The 21,875-nt window shown below is 54.6% G+C and overlaps 1 protein-coding gene across 1 annotated transcript in view; it reads right to left on the minus strand.

Annotated features, from left to right (window-relative positions):
• COL22A1 (collagen type XXII alpha 1 chain) overlaps positions 1 to 21,875 on the minus strand; it is a 189,725-nt gene that overhangs the window by 145,416 nt on the left and 22,434 nt on the right. Inside the window, exons 8-12 of the mRNA XM_029923332.1 lie at positions 21,292 to 21,330; positions 5,637 to 5,690; positions 4,706 to 4,753; positions 3,435 to 3,488; positions 1,574 to 1,618 (exon numbers count right to left, since the gene is read on the minus strand). Coding sequence (XP_029779192.1) covers positions 1,574 to 1,618; positions 3,435 to 3,488; positions 4,706 to 4,753; positions 5,637 to 5,690; positions 21,292 to 21,330 — 240 coding nt within the window. The remainder of the gene's footprint in view (positions 1 to 1,573; positions 1,619 to 3,434; positions 3,489 to 4,705; positions 4,754 to 5,636; positions 5,691 to 21,291; positions 21,331 to 21,875) is intronic.

Below are 21,875 nucleotides of genomic sequence, written 5' to 3' on the forward strand. Positions count from 1 at the left end.
CGGGGGCTCCAAGTCAGACTGCGAGCTGCCTGCCAAGCCATGCCCCCTGTGCCTGAATCCTCAGTTATTGCAAATGCCACTTGAAAGTCCCCACGGTGTAAAGAAGGGAGCAGAGAGCCACAGAAAGGAGACTTCTGGTAAAAAAAAAAAAATTGTGGGACCACGTTAAAACCCACACAAGAGCAAGAGGCACAAATCCCAATGACCACAGGATAAGAGATTTCACTTTTTAAGTTGTAATGCCTAACACGTGATACGCAAACCGAATCCACGCTTCGGAGCCGCAGGTGGGATGCCGCGCTAGCCCCGCCTCCCTTTGCTCTAACAAACCTTTTGGAAAGCAATGTGGCAACGCGCTTCCAGAGACGCACACTGGGTCATTGCCACTGACTGCTAATCTCGTTTCCAGGACAGCGGCCTAAGGAAATGATCCTAAATTTGAAAACTGAATGAATAAATATAGCTATTGGTTTAAAAATATGCACCCAGGCATTATTTTTAACCATGAAAAACTGGAAACAACCCTACATGATCGATACGAGGAGAACAGCACATATATCACGGTATATTAATGCAGTGCAACGGTGTGCAGCCATTGAAAATGCGTCATAAAATACAGCAGCTGGGGCAGAAATACTGCTTGGAGGGACAACGGACGGGACAGGTTGCAAAATCGAATGTATTATGTGCCTCTCTGCAAGAAGAGAGCAGATCTATATGAACATGTCGGACAGAAAATGGGCCAAAGCGTTCTCCACGGTTGTATCGGGATTGTAGGCTTTTTTTATACTATTTTCCAAATACATTGATATAGAAATAAAATAATGATTCCAAAACTTCTTTTAAAACTGGAGGAGCATGTACTGCGGAGGACAGAACGGGGCAGAACCAGCATGGGGCGGGGCGGGGGGGGGGGGGCGTGTTCCAGCGCCCGGTCTGAGGGAAGGGCTGGGCACAGGCTCTCCGTGCTGAACGGGTAGGTGGCGGGGGGCTTGCAGTCCTGTTTCCGCCCAGCCGAACCACGAGCCTCGCCATGAGCACAGCTGGAAGGGTCTGGCCTGAGGGTCCCCCCTCCAGGGTGCTGGCCGCGGTGGGGGTCTGCTCTTCAGAGTTGGCTCGCGTCAGTTCCCAGTGTCCGGTGAGGGAGACTAAATGTGGGTCCCCGACACCAAAGCTGTCATCACGCACCCTCTCTTGGGCTTGAGAATCAGGGTGACGAGGAGACAGAGGTTAGGTAACTTGCCAAGTGAGATGTGAGCTCATGGCAGCCGCCAGGACTGTCTGAGCCCCAGCCCGGGCCCCCTCAACGCCCGTGGCCTGTGTGAGGGATGACAGTTCCTGCAGGTGCCGAGCCGACGGCCGCCTGGCCCAGAACTGACATGTAGGGAGGGAAATTCAGGCCCCACCTGCACCGGCCCTCGCCTGCCACACGTGCACACGCACCATCACACACACTCTCATCGTGGGCACCCATGTGCACGCACACACAGCAGGCACAGCACGGACAGTCCCCAGCCCCCTCCTCCTCTGTGCTACGGAAAGCTGGGTGACGGGTTGAGGCAGATGTGAATACCTTTTCTCCTGGGGCTCCCTTTTCTCCTCGTTCTCCTGGGAGACCCTGTGGGGGAGGGAGAGGGGAAGGTCAGAAACACGCCTCAGCCCAGCCGCTCTGTGCTGAAGGTCCTGGGACCCACGGACAACCAGCCTGGGAAGGCGGTGAAGATCCTGTCTCCCGGGACTCTCTCTGTGCAACGCCCTCTGCTCCTCCCTCAGGCCTGGGCAGCGAGGTCCCCACCAGGTGCGAGTGAGCTCTTGGCGCTGGTTTGCTTGGGGCTCCAGGTCCTCCAGGCTGGGCTTGAACACGCCTGGCCCCTGAGCTCTCTCGGCCAATGGCAGGAACATGCTTTGAAGTCAGCCTCCCCAGCCGCCCAGAACCTGCGATCCCAGCATGAACATGAAATCCAGATCATGAAGTCTGGGTGCCTTAAAGCCACCTTCCCCCACCTCCTCCTGCCCTGTCCTTCATCCACTCCACCTTCCTCAGGAGCAGCCCCGGATCCTATGCTTGACCCCCTCCACGCTGTGGGCAGAGCTGAGGGAAGCATCAGCTTCTCTGACCACAGGATCTAAATGCCATCACGACCCCAGCCCCGCCCACAGCACCCTCTCTCCCCTTTACCACGCTTTCCTCTTCTCCCAGCACTAAGCCCCGTGTGACACATTCTCTTCCCCCCCGAGGAGAATGTGAGCCCCCAGAGGGCGGTGTGCTCTTCCCTTCAGTGTTGCACCCCCACACAGTCTAGAGCATGCCTGACACTTGATATTCACAAGCACCTGCTGAATGGATAAATGAGTCAGTGAGTGACTGCATCAATCATTTGGTTAGTGCCAGAATCTTGGAGACGTTCGGCGGCAGGCTGCTGCCCACACTCAAAATGCAGGAGCTGAGAATGACACAGAGCGTCTGCTCTTCCCCTGTGTGCCTGGGCCACCGACACCCGCCGAGGAGACCGCAGCTTCTCCTGGGAAGGCTCAAGGGCCAGGCCGCAGCTCAGCGCAAGGCCCTGCTAGAGAGGCGTGGCTGCGTTACTATGGGAACCCCCTCTGGCCCCCACTCTCTCCTCTCCTTTCCTGGAGAAAGGACCCTTGGACATTCTGTGGAGGAGATGTTAAAGGTTGGCCAGGCCCTCTTACTGATGCTCAGAATAACACCTATACCTCTGTCCTTGGAGAGGAGGCACAGGGTCAGAACCACGGGCCGCTCCCCCAGGGGACAGAGGCTCCGCAGCCCGCCCAGGCCTCTGGGGGGAGCTGGGCATCCATGCCGTTTTAATTCCATCCCAACGTCTTGGCCAGACACACAGAGATCAGAGGTGGTAAATGCCTCCCAAGGCAACACAGGCTGCCTCGCCTGAAAAGCCTTTAACATTGTGCTTTTATTTGGAGAGAATCTAGAATCTCTTAATGAAAACTGAAAATAGGGTCAGACATCCAAGAAGCGACTTCGTTCCTTATAGACCACGCCTATTTACTAACTGCGTGCCTCAAGAGGCACGTGGTTACTGAACATTCGCGGTGGGTCTGGCACCCCTCTGGAGTGGCAGACTGGACTGGCTGGGGGGAAAATGGCTTCTGTAGGTCAGGTGTCAGAAACACCTGGGCTTCTGGGTAAAAATGCAGATTCCTGGGCGTCCCCCGAAGCTGCGGCGTCACTATCAGGGAGTGGTGTCCCGGGAGTGTGCCTTTAGACTTGATCTCCAGGGGGTCCTAAGGGCCATGGTGTTTCAGCGTTTCTGGTCTCAGAAGAGACACCAGCATCTCACGGCCACTGACAAGCGCAAGGTGGTGGGTCCTGCGTGCACGGACTCAGGAGGGGATTTGTCAGGGGGCCTGGTCCTGATCCCAACCTATTTCAGAGACAAGCCTTTACTTACAGGCGCACCAACGTGTCCAGGAGGCCCCAGGGGTCCAAGTGGTCCTGGAAATCCCTGCAAAAGAGGGTTCCCAAGAAGGGTGTGGGAAGGGGAGGCAGAGACAGGAGCGGAGGCACTACCCAGAGCCCCCTGCTCCTCACCTCCCACGAGCTGCCCCCTTCTTCTCAGAGTCCGTGCCCCCCCCCCCACTGTGCCTGGTGGAGGGCATCACACCCGGTCTGCCCAACTCTGGGGGACAGCCGGGCTGTGCTGCCTCTGAGCTCTAATGAACAATTTCCATTTCCACTTGCCCCGCGTCCCACGGCCTCCCCACTGTCTGGCCCGGATCCGTGCCCAGCTTCTGAGCGGCCCGCCTGATTCCTGCCACTCATCATTCACACTCTGCCACGGGGCCGGCTGAGCCCGGGAGAGTCCTGGCAAATTCAAAACGGAAATCCGCAGGGCCCAGAGGCTCCTCTGCAGCCTGGACCACGGACCGTGAGGCATTTGAGGCAACTAATTTGGAAATGTCTAGTAAAAATCTATTAGAATTAAAATGTGCGTTTCTTTAGTCAGAGGTTTGCCAACTTTGTGATCTATCCTGTTGAGTAAATTACAGTAAGCAAGGAGAAGCCTGCAGGTGCACACACACACACACACACACACACACACACACACACACACCCATGCATTTATTGCCATATTGATTTTGGTGAAAGACCAATGAAATTAGAAACAACAATTAGGGCCATCGTAGGAAAAAGGTTATGGACGTTATGAGGCACCCACGTCGTGGAAAGAGGTGCACTGATTGAGAGAACAGGTCTGGAAAGAGGGCTCTAATCTCTTGTTAAGTGGAAAAGTAAGCTGAAGAATGCGGCATGCTTCAGTTTTGTAAGAATACAGGAAAAGTCGCAGAGGTGAGGACACACACACGCCAGCGTGCATGCTGTTACACGGAAACCTCTTGTGATCTATTCTGCACCTAAAGCAACTGGGTTTGCATCAAGATTTATCCACTGCGGGGCGGGGGGGCGCCTGGGGTCTCAGGCTGTTAAGCATCTGACTTCAGCTCAGGTCATCATCTCCTGGTTCCTGAGTTCGAGCCCTGAGTCGGGTAAGCAGGAACCCTGCTTCTCTCTCCCTCCCTCTCTTTCTCTGCCCCTTGTAGGATTCTCTCTTCATCCATCCCTCCCCCTCTGCCCCTCACTCCCTTGCACCCCTCCCCCTCAAACAAAAGTATCCACAGGGAACATCAGAGGAGCAGAGCTGAGACGGACATGGACACTCACCCGCATGCCCACCTCTCCAGGCAGCCCCGGCTCTCCCGGCTCCCCTGGCTCTCCCTGCACACAAAACAGGGCTGGTCACAGCCTGGTGGGACACAGGCCCAGGCACGCAGGGCCGCCCAAAGCCTCCAGGGACCCTTGTCTGGGATTCAAACCCCATCATGGACACGAGGTAACCGTCCATGCAAAGAGACCCAGGCTGTCTGGTGAGACTGTCCATGAACACAGGAGTCGGTGTTCACCCCAAAAGGCACATCCCAGCCCCCTTGCTCCTGGGTCTCCGCCCCAGACCTCCTGCCCAGGAGCACTAAAGGCCATGGACAGAGGAGGGGCTCACAGTCAAGGGTCCCACTCCGAGGCCTGCTCACACGTGCTGGAAATCACAAAGGGAGCCCTGAGGAGGGGAAACACCAGAACCCATTTCTCTTGGGGTTCCTGGTGAGGACGGCCCCTTTTCCCTGGGGCAGAATGGCCAGCCAGAGCTGAGATCACTTTTTCTTTGGGTTTCTGGGGGGCTGTGCCAACTCAGAGGCAGGGGCTGCAGAGGGGAAGTCGGGGAGCTGACAAGAGGGAGGCTGGCGGCGGGGTATGTGCAGGGATGGGATGCATTCCCAGTTGCTCCTCAAATGGGAAAGGTGGGTGAGTCCCCCCGCTTTGCACCTGGACCTGGTTGCAGGTCTGGGCACAAAGATAACAAGACCTCCACACAGAGTAGTTTTCAGCTACGAAATAGCTTGCAGGGGCCCGCGGGCCCTGTCCGGTGCAGCGGCTGCTCTGGCCTCATTAAAATGATTGGGGTGACCCCCAGGGACCCGGGATGATCCGCGACAAATGAGCCCCAGCTGAGGCCTGGCCCTGGCAGAGGCCGCCCTCCTCAAGGACACAGGCTCTGAGCAGGGAGCTGACTGTGGGGAGGGGGTGGGGACAGACGTACCCGCATGCCTTTGGTGCCGTCTCTTCCGGGGGGACCGGGCAGGCCCGGGGAGCCCTGGGACAGAGAAAAAGAGCAGCGGTCAGTGCAGGGTAAGAAGCACAGGAAATGCAGAGTCCCGGGCTTCCCTGGATTCCATACTTTACCAAGACCCCCAGGGGTCCGTGTGCACCTAAAAGCCCCACACCCCTCCCCCATCACAGTGTGTCCCCTCCTCGCTCCAGGCTCAGAGTCACCCACCCAAGGCATGGCGTCCTCAACCTGGGCCCGGTTGACACCAGGCTGGATGCCCCTTTGTCATGGGGCTGCCCCGGGCATTGCAGGGTGTCCGGCACCATCCCTACACACCAGGAGTGCTCCCCAGTGCTGACAACCAACAACATCTCCAGATTCTGCCAAAGGTCCCCTGAGACGTAAAATCGTTCCTGGGTGAGCACCACTGGGCGAGAACAGGTACCCAGGAGGATTTCTGAAGCTGGGGCACACTCCATTCTTTTTTTTAAATTTAAATTCTAGTTAACATGTAGTGTAATAATGGTTTCAGAAGTAGAACCCAGTAATTGATCTCTTAACACGCAGTGCTCATCTCCACAAGTGCCCTCCTCACTGCCCATCCCCCATCTGGCCCGTCCCCCTCCCCGCTCCCCTCCACCAACCCTCCATTTGTTCTCTGTATTTAAGAGTTTCTTACGGTTTGTCTCTCTGTTTTTTTATCTAATCTCTTCCCTTTACCTATGCTCATCTGTTGTGTTTCTTGCACTCCACATGAGTGAAATCATACGATCTCTTTCTGACTGACTTATTTTGCTTAGCAGAATGCCCTCTAGTTCCATCCATGTTGTTGTAAATGGCAAGATTTCACTCTTTCTGCTCCATTGTACGTCTGCTCTATCAATCCGTCAGTGGATGGACATGTGGGCTCTTCCCATAATTTGGATACCATTGATACGGCTGCTATAAAGATCAAGGTGCATGTGCTCCTTTGAATCAGCATTTTCGTAACCTTTGCATAAATACCTAGTAGTGCAATTGCTGGGCCACAGTCCATTCTAATGGATCACATGCAGAAGCCCGTGATGGGGACACTCCTGGGGCAGCCATGAGGAAGAAGGGGGACGTGGGCCAGCTCAGCGCCCACACACGCCCCGGAGGACTCGCGGGGGGGCATTTAGAAAGACGGGTTCCAGGATCTCTGAGCTCCATCCAGCTCTGACACCATTCAATTCTAGTCACAGGGTTCTGCCAAGACCTCCAGCCCTGCTCCCTACTCCGTCAATTTTCTGTGGGACACTGAGCAAATCAATGCCTCCTTCTGGGCTCTTCCATCTGTGAAATGAGATTACTGGACATTCAACAAATGTGCGAACTGATGAATCTATACGTGGTATTTAGGAAACACTGCGCTATGCACACTGCCTCTACGTCTGCTGTCCGCAAACAACCCCACGGACAGGCCCCGCTTCTCAAAAGCATGTCAGACGTTGTACATTTCCAGGTTCTCCTGTAAATTAAGACATGTGCACGTCTGCATATGTGAGCACACATATAAAATTCCTAAAACTTCTATGATGTGCCTTCCATGTGACTCAACATCCCTTCGGAGCCAGTGTGACACTGAAAACAGAAACAGACAGACAACTGTGGCCCTGGAGTCAGACAGACAGGAGTCTGCATCCCAGCTCTGCACCTTTCTCGCTGTGTGACCTCACACGCAGCCACACTGGAAGGCCGCGTGTCACTGGCGTGTCACCCGGTGGACGAGGAGGCCAGCAGCAGGACCCCTGCAAGGGGAACGAGGGCTGTGGGGATGTCCCTGGGCTGCGGGCGGCACTCAGTCACCACAGCTGCCCTGCCCAGGATCACTGGGTGTTAGACGGGACCACGCTGCCCCAGGCACACACGGGACGTGCCTCCCGTCCTCACAGAGCGAGTTAATGGTGGAGACAGGGCCCATGCGCTCACACCACACACTCATCTGCCAGAAAGTGTTTGGTTCTTAGGCTCCAGCCAGGAGGGTCCAGTCCTGGAGGCTGAAGGGATTCGTAAGTGTGGGTAGAAGCTTCCAGGCAAGGGATGTCTCCAGGCAAGGCAGCCCAGGGGACGGGGTGTCAAGGACGTAGTAGGCTGAATGCCAGCTCCTGCCACTCTCACTTAGAGGAAGGAGGGCCACCTGAGGACAAATAGCTGAGTATCTGGTGGCCTCAGTTTCACTTTCTGTAAAATGGGAACAATCACAGCCACCACAAAGTTTTTGTAAGTGTTGAATGTCTCCATGGTGCTGCCTATAACATTTCCAGGGTGATTCGGGATCACAACAGTTTGATTTGTAATTAAATCCTGAGGGGGTGTGGGGAAGTGGGGGGTTCTTTGGCTGAATAGGTTTGTGGAATGTAGAAATACAGAGTTAAACTCAGTTAACAGGTTCCTTGACAGCAGGGTTCCCGGAAGCCTGGACTACGCTGTGGGGGCAGCTCTCCAGTGTCCCTGCCACTCAGTGAGGCCGCGGGGCGTGCAGGCCTGGGTGGCTCGGTGCAGGCATGGGAGGCTCGAGTACGCTTGCCCTCCAAGGGCAAAACCTAGTCCTTCATGCACTCACACTAAGGAATCCCGGCCATCACTGGCAAGGGCTTCAAAGTGCTGGGAAGGAGAATTATTCACAGAGTGACAGGAGGAAAGACGAGTCAGTCTCCAGTTGGCCAGCACTGTCCTGAGGGGAGTTCTTGGGAGGGGGGAGACGTCCCTGGAGGTCTTCAGGTGCACGCGGCTGTCCGTGGTTGGAGACAGGGGTGGGTGAGCGGTCTGTGGATGCCCCACAAGGCGAAAGGTCATTCGGTCACAGGGACCCAGGGGGGCTCCCTTGGAACAAGTGCGAGTGGGCGGGTGCGCTTTCTGGGCTCCAATGGCCAGCAGCTTCCATGAGGGGGGCGGTGGGGGAGGGGCTGCCGTGACAGGCGATTCTCAGCCACCTTTTACATGTCTGCACAATTGGGGACGGGTCCCTGCCCTGCCTCGCAGAAGAGTCCCTATTTCGGAATTCAACCGTCCAGAGATGGAGGCAGCACCAGACAGGCAGAAGTGGGTTCTGAGATCCCGAGCGCCAACCCAACACTGTCAGCGTCGTTCTGTTAGCACTAAGAATCTCAGGACCACTGGACAAACCACAGTGATGTTGACACCAACGTTAACATAATGTCAAGTGGCGTTGAAGAGGCCACTACTGACCGGCAATCCCCACTGCGGATTTACAAGTGCCCAGCACGGAGGACTTTCCTTTCAGCAATGCCTCTGACTCCTACTAGGACACTTCTACAAAAGAGACGCAACTACCCTCTAGATGTCATAGTTCATGAAACGGAAGCACCAAGCATCTATCATTTGTCTGTGGTCACAGCATCTGTACATGGAAGCCCATCTTTGGGCCCCAGAATCTGCCTCTGAGCGCCGTCTGCACACCCTGGTCCAGGGGATGTTCACAGTCCCACAGGCCAAGCATCTTTATCCTCACATCACATGGGACACAAGGCAGAGAGGGCCCACACTCGCCCAACCTCACCTCGCGGCTGGCATGGCAGGAGTGGGCAGGTTGAGGCAGCGGTGCCTCGGCGCCAGCCTCGCTCCCCTTCTCCAGGGAGTTCCTCCCCCCGCAGCCTCAGCCAACCCTCACTTCCTGGGAGAGCATCAGAGCTCCTTCAGCGGCCTGACGGGAGGCCGGTGCTCCATGCTGGTGGTCAGGCATCGGGCGGTGGGCTCAACTCCCCAGCTGCCTGATTTCCTAGACTCATGTTTTACCCCGTGCCCCATCCTGCCCCCATCTGAGTGCATGGCATCGCATTTCCAGGTGGCAGGGACCCCAGCCCACATAACTCTGTTTCTCTACAACTCTAGGGCTAAATTCAAGATTTCCCAAGAGGGGGAATGGCAGAGAGGAGTAAGGACTTCCTCTGAGGAGCCGCCCTCAGTGGTGCGTCTCTCCAGAACCAGCCTGTTGCGGGACGCGGTCCCAAGCTCGCCCCAGGTGTTGGTTACCCAGCTAAGATGGTTGCGTCTTGGAAGGCCAGTCTGTCTTCTGGCTTCTGCAGCTGAAGGCAGGGGAAGGGGTGTCTTGTTGGCTCCCGCCTCAGGAATAAAGGGGGCAGAGTAGTAGGGCATTGGAGCCCCCAGGACCAAAGGGAGCCAGGGAGGAGACCAGAGACAATGCCAGAGAGAACTCCAGAGAGTTCCGGAATCTTCCCTCTGCCCAGTTGTCACATTCCAGCCTTGGCAGTGCTTTCCAATAGATGCCTAACAGACGTATCTGTGGGACTCTGTCTTACCCGCCAGACAGGAGCTCCATGAGGCGGGGTGTCAGGGCATCAGCACGTCCCTGTCCACCCCACCCTGCGGGCTTGCAGGGAGGCCCTCCTACCTTGAAGTTCGGCTTGTGGGGAGGGAAAGCCCGGGGGTGCAGTGAACAGCAGGTGCAGAAAACCAGCCATCTCAAGAGTCAGCAAACTGCAGTTTCAGACCCTCCACCACCTAGTACTGATGGTCATGGCCTAGTTAGTGAAACGCTCTGATACTCAGTCTTCATCTATAAATAGGGATCTCAAATCTAGCTACAAGGTTTGTGCTTCCCAAGGGCATGGGCCGCTTGGCCAGCCACTTCTCTGTGATGGGTGGGCCACCCTTGTTTGGTCATCCAAGAAACCAACTGGAGGCCTCTTCGGAGGTGTTTCCTTTGTTCGAGGGGATAGCATCTCTTATTGATGTCATTAAGAGATACGGATAACCACGCCAGCACCGCAGAACAGACTTTGAGAAATTTCCACCTGCAAATCCTCATGAGATCCAGGGGTTCCTTAGGTGGGTTTCTGCTCTTATGAAAACTGTCAACCTCACTCAAATATATCACATTTTTAGGTCCCCCGAGCCTGGCCTCCTGGAATGCCACCACACCCTGTGACACACCTTCCCAAGTCCCCGAGGTCAGCGGCTCTGCAAAGGGCAAGTGACAGCCCTGGGCCACCGTCCGGTCCCGTCACAAAATCCACTCGCCATCTCTGAGCCTCACTGCATCATTTGTAGGATAGAGACCCACACTGCTCTCAGACGGGAAAGGGGGTTTGGACATAATTAAAATGCCAGTTGTCTGGACTCCTGAGAGTGAGGAAAATGTTCTCAAGCCCACGGGAGGGTCAAGGAAGGAGAAGAATGAAGGTGCTCCAGGAATCGGTCAAGTCAGGTGCAGGGAAAGTTTCAAAGGGAATACGTGTAGCTAAGGATCCATAGTAAGGAACAACGAAAGGAAGGAAATGGAGGAAAGGAAAGAAGAGAGAGAAATAAAGAACAAGATGGAAGGGAAGGCACCAGAACTAGACTAGAGGAGAAGGGTCTGAACCGGCAAGGCTCCTGCTGCCCGCTAGCTGGCAGAATGAGCAGCTTGCCCTCCTGGGCCTCGGCTCCTTCCTCCGCACAGAGGGTGACACGAGGAGAGTCGCTATCTGTGCCCGTGGCGGCCGGCCAGCTGCCCGGAGACAATGACTGGGGAAGGAAGAGCTTTGCACACAGGGAAACTCAGACAAGTATCAGAAGTTGTTACTTGGGGCAAACTATCCAAACCTCCATTCTTCACCTGTAAAAAGGAAGTCACTCCAATTAGAGGATGACAGGAGGTGACATACGTGAAACCCGTTACAGGAAGTGATGAGGGCTCAGGGAAGGGGGGCTTCCCCCGCCCCTACTCCGGGCCTTGGTGCCAAGTCTCGGCAGACCTCTCTGCCCCCCACCCCCACACACCGCCTCCAGGGTCTCACTGGGAGCCCCCGGGGGGTGGGTAACATGGGGCAGGAGTTCTCCGCCCAAGCCCACTCTCAAAACCAGAGCCCCCAAATTTATGTGGTTACCTCACTGGGCAAAATGCAGAGAAAAGACAGAGCAGATACTTCCCGTTCTTTTGGATGACTGGCTATCAGGCTTTTTCCCAAATGCGGACAAAGAGATCGCTCCGTTGCTAGAGGGGCACGTCAGTATTCCTCTGAGTTCCCCAGGTAAGAGAGCATACGTCCTAACGGTGGGGTCTGAGGAGTCCCCGGGGCAGCAGGCCTAAAAGAGGGGCTCCTGGACTAGCAGCATCAGTATCCCCTGGGCCTTGTTAGGCAGCTTCTCTGCCCGGCTCCCAGCCCAGCTGGTTTGATAAATGCTCCAGGTGATTCAGATGCTAGAAGTCTGAGACCCACTGCTCAGCACTGACCAATGCCAGCTGCGGGGTCAGAAAACACAAGCACAGCTCCTGGCTCGGCCACACAGAGAGATAAACTCACATGGTTCCTGGTCACACGGTTAATGCACTTGTAGAATGAGGGCAGCAGTACTGACCTCTGAGCTAACTAGCATGTCCGCGAGCTGTGGCAGACCACGGTACTTACAGATACGAGGTGCTCTCAGACTCTCAGCGGCTCTACGAGTCATTCTGGATGAGCAGAGGAAAGGAAAGGACACCCCACACCGCAATGTTACCCCACCCGAAAGACAATTTCCAACAACACTCCCCAGGCTCTGGGAGCCCCAGGACTTACAGAGGCCATCCTCAGGGGATGGCGGGAGCCTGGACCTTTCACAACTGCCAGCCACCCCTGGGGATAAGACCTCACCGATGGCCGGGACACCGAAGACATCATCTGGTGTATAAAACATAAAGCATGATGCTGGTGTAATGGTAATTATACTTAACTTTTATGAGCACTTTTTGTACATATAAGTCATTTGTTTTCATTAGGTCACTTCATCCTTACAAGCAACCCTCTATGACGGATAGGATTAGTCGCCAATTTATAGAGGAAGAAAGTAAGGGCTAAGGGGTTGAGGAACTGCACAATGCTACACAGCCAAGCGGGGTCTGAAGCCGCCAGTCTGTGTCCAGGGTCCACGTCTTCAGCCTCCCCAGTGCCCCGCCCCGTCCAGCTATCCAGCAGCCCAGCGTCTACCCTCCCCACAAGGCTCCCCACCTCCCATACAGAGCCCTTGGTCCTGTGACTGGCCCATTACACTTGGCAAGTGCCTGAGTGTCAGACAGAGCTGAGGAAGGTGCAGACCTTCCTATTCCAGCTGTGCCTGGGGCAGTGAGATCCTGTGAACCCAAAACCTCCCCAGTGTGTCCTTCAGCACCGCGGACAGGGTCTGTGGCACCATTTTTCTCTCTTTTGCCCCCAACCAACAAGGCTACTTGAGGGCATGTAAGCAGCTAAACTTATTTTCCCCTAAACCCTTTAATTATTATAAAAATAGAAGGCCTTCAACCACAGTTATCCAACTCGATAACCATGAATAATGCACATTAATGCACAGGCTAAGAATAGGAGATAGGGCTGCTGATTAAGGCAGCCGTGAGCAAAGAGAAAGGGACCCAGAGCTAGAGGCAGTGGCATAAATATATCTTAGAAGTTTCACACATGCAAACACACACGTATAATTTATATTTTATGGCTCAGAAGCTCCACAATGCAGTCATTACATAAAAGAAGTGGATTCCCACAAGGGACATGGTTGTTGAGGGTCAAGGATTCCCAGATACCAGCACTGCTTTCGGAGAACTGGCACTGGCCAGTGCTGTGGTTAAGAATGAGTTGCTCTGTGACTTTGGGCATGCCCCAGACTCCCTAAGACGCCACACGAGGCTGATACTCAAACTGAACAGCCTGGCGCACACCAAGAGCTCAATAAAAGCTGTTAGGATTCTTTCCATGATGTGACACTTTTCTTTGAGACCAGGTCACTACGCCATTGCAGACAAAATCACCACGGGCTGGCCGCTGGATTGTGCGTGGTTCCTATTGCCAATGCCTCCCCATCTTCTCAGACAGAATCCATGAAATAAAAATGTGCCCACTGCCCCTTGCTGTGCCACATAGCTCACTTACACCAGAAACCTTACACATGTAGAAGCAGCATCGTATGGTTTCTAGAAATCTTTCTTGGTCCCTGGTCTGGAAAGGAAGCAAGAGGAAGAAAATCCCTATGTGGCAATGACCTCTTTCCCTCCCCACCAAATCTGCAAGCCATTCTACAAAGTCCCATGAGGTGTCACCTCACAATTTCAGAGAGCCTGCCCTTGAAAGACACCAAAGAGAAGAAGTAGCTCAGGGGAGAAGGACTTGTACTTCTACTCTGGGGACAGCACACAGTATGTCTGCCACATTGGTGACATTGTGACAGTTGGTCTGACTGTCCCCCATGAGGACATCCTAAGCCACTGCTGTGGAGGCTTCACAGGAAAGGCCATCCAAGAGCTAAGACCAGGCTTGAATGGGAACATCACTCCTAGCTCTTACTCGCTCTGCCCTATCAGCTGTGAAGTGACCACTGACTTGTTTTCTGGACACTGCGCATCATCCCCTGGGCTCTCGGGTGCAAATGGTTGCATCAATCATACCTCAAGGCTCCTGCCCCTCATTCCACAGTCCCTCTGCAATCAAGGGTTCCCTGTTTGCCCCTAAATGGGCAGCTGTTAGGATTCTGAACAAGCCAGAGCTTATGATAAACTACCTTGCCCTCTTCCTACAGCGTCTTGCAGTGAAAACATCAATGTGTGTGTTTTCCAAGACTCAATGGCTTTTCCATGAATTGTGGAGAATGTCACCTCCCACCTGCACTCACTGAGAGGAGCAAATGAGATGGCTCCCCAGAGGGGCCTTCTGGCTCCATGCACGAGGGCTCAAAGGTTCCTGGGTCAGAAGCATCTCTGGTATTTCGCGAGGCAGAGGGCAATGGTAGATGCACAAGGCGGACTAAGTCTCAGGGAGGAGAAACACCAAGAGGAAGTCCCGGATACATGGGTCCAGGATTGGCAGGAGACAGATGCAGGAGAAGAAGGGTCTCTGGGGGCTCCGTCACAGCAGCAGGAGTGAAGTTCACTCCCAACATGAGGACTCTGTCCGCCAAGTGACAGTTGACAGCACAGCTCAGTAGGGAACAGTGTCACAATAGTGTTTTATAATCAAATGTAAATTCATGTGCAATTTCATGTTTCAAACAGGATGGCATGTCTCGGCCAAAGGAGGACATTTGGAACTGAGGACTTCCAGGTGCTCTGCCCCACTGCTGGGAGTGACTTCTTGGCAGGTGGGTCCCCGATTTCCCCCCAGCTGGTTGCCTTTCCTGAAAGGCTGGAGGCTCTGGGGTCCACGGCAATGTGGAGGACCACACTTTGTCTTCTGGGGGGACACAGGCAGGACCTAGTCTTCCCAGACCCATGGAGCAGGCTGCCTCTGCCAACCACCACGAACCCGCCTTCCAAACATCCCTTTTTAGTTCCATCCTCATGGCCTTGGACTCTCTTTCCTGAGTTTTCCACTCAGCATCTTACTTCTTCAGCTTCGTGATGACCCACTGCACAGTCTCCCACGGACTCCAGGACACTCTGGCTCACTGCTCGCAGCTCTGGCATCCCCTTCAGGAGGTTCAATCGAAACTTCAAAAAGTCAGCATCTGGGCTACTTGTTTGACTCAGTTTCCTCCTTTACCGAATGTGTCCTGTCAGGTTTGTGATCACAGGAAGAATGGAAAAAAAGCCATAAAAGACAAGGAACTGCTGTTTGCATGACCTGAGCCAGCCAGCCCAATAAAATTCAGCTGAGTTTCTTCTGTTTGCTCGTATATTTTTTCGGGTGCACCACACCGTGAAATCAGAGCACAAAATCCATATGAACTTTTATTTATCGCCATATGGATTTCTGCAGAAATGCTTAAGAAAGGACTTTCTCTTCGTTGTTGTTTTTGAGTTTCCTCCCTTCTACCAAATGCTGAGTGCTGAGTTGCTGGACCAAGCATGGCTTTATGGAACATTCTGCCCCAATTCCATCCCCGAAGGGTCTCAAGTGCCCTTGTTACCCATAAGGTATGATCAGCACTGATGAGGGGCTGTGAAGCCCTCTCCTCTGCTGTCTCTATGTGCGTCACTCCAGGCGCCCGGCCCCACCCCACCTCCACGCTCTGGTCTTGGCCAGCCCTGCCCGAGGCCCTTTCCACACCCCAAGCCCACTCTAACGGAATGTTAATGCTGGCTGCTGTTCATAAAGACAACACTGGAAGGAAACACAGTGCGTGTGTGTCTGAGCAGCTGGAGATCCCATCTGCATGACTGCTCAGCAGTATCACTTACAAGGATCCATTTCGGGGGGGGACCTCTGAGGGTCGCCTCACCCTGCTCCCAATGGCTCATTTCACTGCAGCAAAATGGCTGGAGGGACACAAGGCTGTCATCCTCACAGCCGTGGGCCCAGGGGAGAGAACATCGTCTCTAGGCTTCGAAGCAGGAGAACTGAGTCTGTAGGGTCAGAACGGACTTAGATCATGTGCCCGAACGAATCCTCCTGCTCAGGAAGTTGGTACCTGGGTGGCCTACGCCTCACTCTTGCTAAGGCTTGCCCAAGTCATCATTTAGCAGGAGCCTGTGAAGTTCTTTCCTGGATCTCCTTATTCAATGACCCCTCATGTCAACCGCAGGAGTGTGGTTGTTTCTAGTCTCTCTTGTGCACACATGAGGAAACGGAGACCCCAAGAGCTGTGGAGCCCTCCCATGGTTATGCGGCAGGAAAGGGGCAGCACCAGGTTCCCCAAGCCCAGCCCTCGGCTCTGTCGTCCAGATCCGTGGCCGCCGTGCTGTCCGGGGGTCGGCACTCCAAAATCACGCCGCTTGGGGATTCCACGCACACACACTGAGGGTATACTACATTTAAGAGGATTTTCATTATATTAAGACTTAGTCTTTGGTTAAATGTTTACAGATGTTGTAGCACCAGGAAGGGTAATTAACAAGACATATGGGAGCCCCAATTCCCATCGCCCCAACGTGCTGGCTGTCTGCTCCACACACGCGCCTCCTCTGTGTGCGCAGAGAGGGCTTCCTGGCCTCTGCTTCGTTTGCATTATGTTGCCTGCACCGCTCCCCAGTGTAAGGTGTTCCTAATTTCACTCATGCCCATCTGGCCGCTCCAACGTGATGCCCCATGAGCCAGTCTCCCATTTCTCGTCGCCACTGTAGTTGTCAAGAGTATTTACAAAAGACAGAGCCAGATTGCAGTAATTTTGTTTCTGCTTCCGTTTTTCCTTTCGTATGGACTGTGCTCCCGATAATCTCCTAGACATTTTTTTTGGTTGCATCTTCTCGCCATCCCTTTCCCCTCGCAGTACGACATCGAGTATCCTAGGAAACACTTGGTGTGCTCTGCTGATGTGACTGTCCTCTGCTCCTGTGTCCCTGGAGGCTCAGGCACGGTCCTCAGCATGTGTGACAGCGTGGCGGGTGGAGGCCACAGCCTGGCTTATCTAGGGACCAGCAAGGAGAATCACACTCTGGACTGCAGGACTGGGCTCATGCACGTCTTTCCTCCACTGAACTGGCCAATGAGCCCCTGGTGGGGGCCCCCACCCAGGTTCTAGAGCTCTGTGAACCCACCACCCTCTCTCATACCAGTAAGAAACACACACTACTCTTCTATGGACTTTGGCTTCTAGCACAAGAAGGACAAGAAAGTCAAGGAACGGATTTTTATGTGCTTCCCATGTGCCAGGGACAAAGCCAGGTGCTTTCACAGGCAATATCAACCTCCTACGATCCCCACAACCACCCTACAGGGAAGGCACCACTGTTCCCACTTTACAGATGAGAAGCTGAGGCTCAGAGACACACCAATCAAAGATCACCCAGCCACTGCAGACCTGGGATCCAAGCCACGGCCACCCAGCTCCCCAGACCTGCTTTCCTTCCGTCACCTGAACCCATGTCTGAACACAAAACCAAGACTTCCTCTTCCCTCCCTCCTCTCGGGTGCCAGATTTCTAAGGAAACGTGGACAACTCAGAAAGGCAGAGATGTGCCCTGTCACATGAGACAGGAACCACTTCAGAGGGAAGCTGGAGACGCTCTGGCCTGCAGACACCAGAGGGCGCTGTGGGTCCAGGAACGGGACACAACTCAGGGGCTCCAGGTTCCTCCAAAAGCGTCATTGGTCCCCAGAGCAGAAAGACCCTCGGGAGGCACCCAGAGGAAGCTCACTGGAAACTCACATCTTGGTCCTGCTTTTGTTGTTTCTAAATCTTTTTCTACCGGTGGGGCTCTCGGTATGGCTGAAGCTTCAGACTTCATCCCGTGGCACCCGGGTCGACTCAGCGCCCACCCAGAGAACCCCCATGCCAGTGTCCCGCTGTGCTGGCCAACCTTCTCTGCAGGGAAGAGCCAGGGCAGAGGGCACTGAGGTCGTCACCTCTCCCTGCTCTCTCCGACTCCACCCTAACTGGTCCAGCCCAGCCCAGAGCAGTGCCTATAGGCCCTCATCATTACCACCAAACTAACTGGAAATTAGCTGCAAATTATGGGAGTGACAGGAGCAGAGCACCACCAGCTCGAGTGCTGGCTGCCCTGGGCACTGCATCAGCCCCTTCATGTACATTCCCTCCTTCAGGGGTGGCAACTGTACCATCCCCTTCCCCCTTTTACAGAAGAGGAAACTGAGGCTCAGAGTAGACCAAGGACAGACACGCAGTTAGCATGAGGTGCAGCCAGATTCTGAAGCTGGGTCTGCCCCACAGCAGTCTGGGATCCCCCTACTGGGTGGATCTGGTCCCCAGTCCCGGGGGCAGAGTCCCAGATCCATTCATCCATCCATCATGTGGCAAGCCCGCGCCTAATGCCAGCTGCGCCCCAGATGCTTGGAAGCTCATCCTCCTTTTCTCTCCTTTTACGGCCCCAGCGCCTGGGCTGTGGGCCCCCCTTCCCTTAGCCTGGTTTCAAATGTATTAAAACACAGGGGGAGATTGGCCCCAAGAACTCTCTGGTGAATATGGGAACCAGAGATAAAATTAGCTTCTAAGACAAGGGGCGGAAGTGGTCCAGGAACATGGGACCATGCAATGGTCTTGGGCATTTGATGGGGGAGCCAAGGAGAGTCTGGCCAAGAGCCGTCTGACCTTGGGCCGGTCACCCACCTTCTCTGAAGGCCAGTTTCCTCAGCTGCAGGGGAAGGGGGCTTCAATCAGCCTTCCAGCTCCTTTCACTTTAGTAATAACCAGTGATTGTGTTTCCCACCCTCCTACTAATTTGTGACCTTGAGCAGGTCACCTGACCTCTAAGCTTTGTTCTCCCCAGCTGTGAAATGGGCCTAAGCATGCCCTCTCTAAAGCACTGCCTTCATCATGAGACATAAGGTATGGGGCACGGTGACCCTCACAGAGGCCAACGCACATCATCACAGTTAATTACATGCCAGAAACATAAGACTCGCACCACAATCAGAGAAATATTATCCCTGGACCCATGGGCTCCAGTCCACCCAGCCCCTCGCTCGATGGCCTGCTATGGGGGCCATATTCAAGTGGAGAAGCCAGCTTGTTGGGCCCTGTCCAAATGCATTAGTCACCGGTAACCTCCTCTGCTCCGTGGACTCTGTCAGTCCCCTTGACCCACCCTGGCCTTGGCTCGTCCTCGAGGGGGAAGCAAAAACTCCAAGCTGTCGAAGCGAGCCCCGGGGACTCGGGCTGGGTTGGGCTGACTCCCAAGTCTCAGAGCTGCTGCCTGCAAGGGCCTTTATGCATCATCTCATCCCACCCCCTCGCTTTTACAGATGATGAAGCAGAGGCCCAGAGAGGGAGGTGACTCACCCCAAATCACACAGCTAATATGTGGCAGAATCAAGACTCAGACTTTGCTAAAAATGTCCAACTGCAAGAGAATGTCAACTAAGGACAGAGGCAGAACTGCCAGTCCGTCCAGCTGCCCATCTGTGCCGCCGGCGCCCAGGCTGGGAGAAGGTCTCCAGGCTGACTGTGAGCTGGCAGCTTCGGGTCCTCGATGCGGTGCTGCAGGCAGGGGTCCGGGTGCCTGGGAGGTGGCTCCAGGCATCAGGAGAGCAACGCTGCCCATTCCGAGCGAAACCAGAACAGACCAGCCTGAGTAGCACCTGCTGCTCAAAGGAGAAAAGAGGTGGCCCATCGCTTCCTGTCTGGGGACACCTTTTCCATCAGAGGGCATGCTGGTCCAGGAGACGTGGGCTGGTGTCACCCACCAAGCACCACCTAGACCCGGCACCCGGACTTCAAGAATTCTGGTAACCCCAGTCCTGATAGGAGCATCCGGGTATGTTGCTAAGAGCTGTACCCAGGGCCCACAGAAACCTGGCAAACTGGCCACGACAGATCAAAGCAGTTACTGACTTTGGGCACCTAGCCTCCAGTGACCACACAGGAACCGCAGATGGTGGCCATTAGCCTCATCTTCAGCGTCAGGAGACCCAGACTGGAAAACTGAGGGCAAAGTCATGCTATGCTGTGTGCCACGCTTGACTCTGACTCCTCCTGTGGCAGAAGCTATTGTGTGCATGCACCTGCGTGAACATGTACCGCCCCCCCTCCGCCCCCGCTAGGGTCATACTTTATAGATATGTTCCCATGTGCTTTCAAAATGAACCAAGTACCATTTTCCTGCTCCAGGTCATTAATTGTTGTTCTAAATGTGGTCTGGCATCCCCGGGTGCCACAGCATCCTTCAGCTGCATGATCAGTTAGCTCGCTCTCTGCCTACTACCCGGCACAGGCTCGTTTCCAGCCTCACGACTTACAGAGTGAAACGCGGGGTGTGCACTTCTGTGCCTCTGCAGTTTATCTCTGTGGAGGAAACCTCTGGAGTGAAAGCCCTCGATAAAAGGGTTCCTGCAGGGAGAGGACTGGCCGGCCACGTAAGAGTTGCTTCCACAGTATTGGAGCCACGTGGCCCCGGCTCCCACAGCCAGCCCCACACGAGGGCGTGAGGACAAACCCATCCGGGGTCCATCAGCGTGCATTCCGAGTCCTGCACTCTGGTGAGCTCTTAGCCCACATGCACGCCTACAAGTCCTGTGGATGTCTCTCCACAGGCACAGAAGGTCCATTTTTAATGGCTGGTGCGAGTTAAAAAATGAGAGAATACTCTGGTTTTTATTTCTCCATATAGGCAAACAACGTAGAGCTTTCTTCAGAAGGACCCCAATGTCCAGGATCTGTTGGGATTTGTTTGTTATGAGGAAGTGAGAGAAGGTGCAACATCCGTATGTGGGGAGAAAATGCACACGCCCCCCCCCCCCCGTCTCTGCCACCGCTCTGCCTGCCTCTCTTGCTGCTCCTCACCATCTCCCCTTGAAACTTCTGCAACCCCCTGAGGACTTCCCAAATCCCCCTGGTGTCCCCCCTCTCATACCCATCCGGCCCCTGCGACTCAGACTTGCTCAGCGTGTCTGACCGCGCCGAGACCCTCCCAGGCTGCCGACGAGCCCGGAATACGCCCTGATATTTAGCGCCCCCCTCAGTGCTGCTCTCCAAAGCTTCTGCAGCTCCATGGCCTGCCTGCTCCCTACGGGCGCCAGCAAGCACCCTCTGCTCCAAGGACTGTCAGCCACCCATGTCCTACACGAACGTGTCCCTCCGACCGTGCTCGCTCATGCTCATTGCTGCCCGGAAGCCTGGCCACTGCGTGGGTGCCAACTGCCCAAGTCAAGGAGGACTTGCGGAGGTTACATGCTTAGCCCAGAACAGCTCCTGTCCACTCCGATTCTCACAGATGGCACGACGGTGGACCACCTCTCCCACACCCAGGTGGCCCCCACACCCTGCTCCCTGGCGGCCCCCGGAGGAGCGATGAAAGGGAGATGCTTACCTTTTCCCCCTTCTCTCCATGGACAAAAGGCCCTCTGCCCTAGAAAAGGAAAGCAGGAAGCAAAGGTTTACTAGAGGGCATCTCCCTGCACAATGTCAGTGCCCCAGGGTCTGAAAGGGTCCGATGCTTTCCCATCAGCCCCACCAAGGAGTTTCCAAAAGGGAGGCTAACCTTACTAACCAAGTATTGATTCTCGTGGGTATGACCCCATTTAATTTTTCCAACAACTCAATATCATGGTACCATTATTTTTTCCTTCATGAACTTTATGGAGATATAAGCCACCTGCTGGGTAATTCACCTAAAGTGTGCACGTCAGTAGTTCTTAGGATGTTTACAGAGCTATGCCACAGCCACCACGATCAACGTTAGGACATTTTCATTAGCTGAGAAAGAACTCTGCACCCACTAGCGGCCACGCCTCATGTCCCCCGCCCCCCTGTCCTGGGCAAACACGAAACTATTTCATCTCTGTAGGCTGGTCTCCTTTAGGCCCTTCACATACATGCAAATACACGGTTTGCGGGTTATGGCTGGCTTCATGGCCGGTGATTTCTCAGCAAAGTGTTCTCAGGGTCCACCCG

The sequence above is a fragment of the Suricata suricatta genome, chromosome 15, assembly GCF_006229205.1.
Source record: "Suricata suricatta isolate VVHF042 chromosome 15, meerkat_22Aug2017_6uvM2_HiC, whole genome shotgun sequence".
NCBI lineage: Eukaryota > Metazoa > Chordata > Mammalia > Carnivora > Herpestidae > Suricata > Suricata suricatta.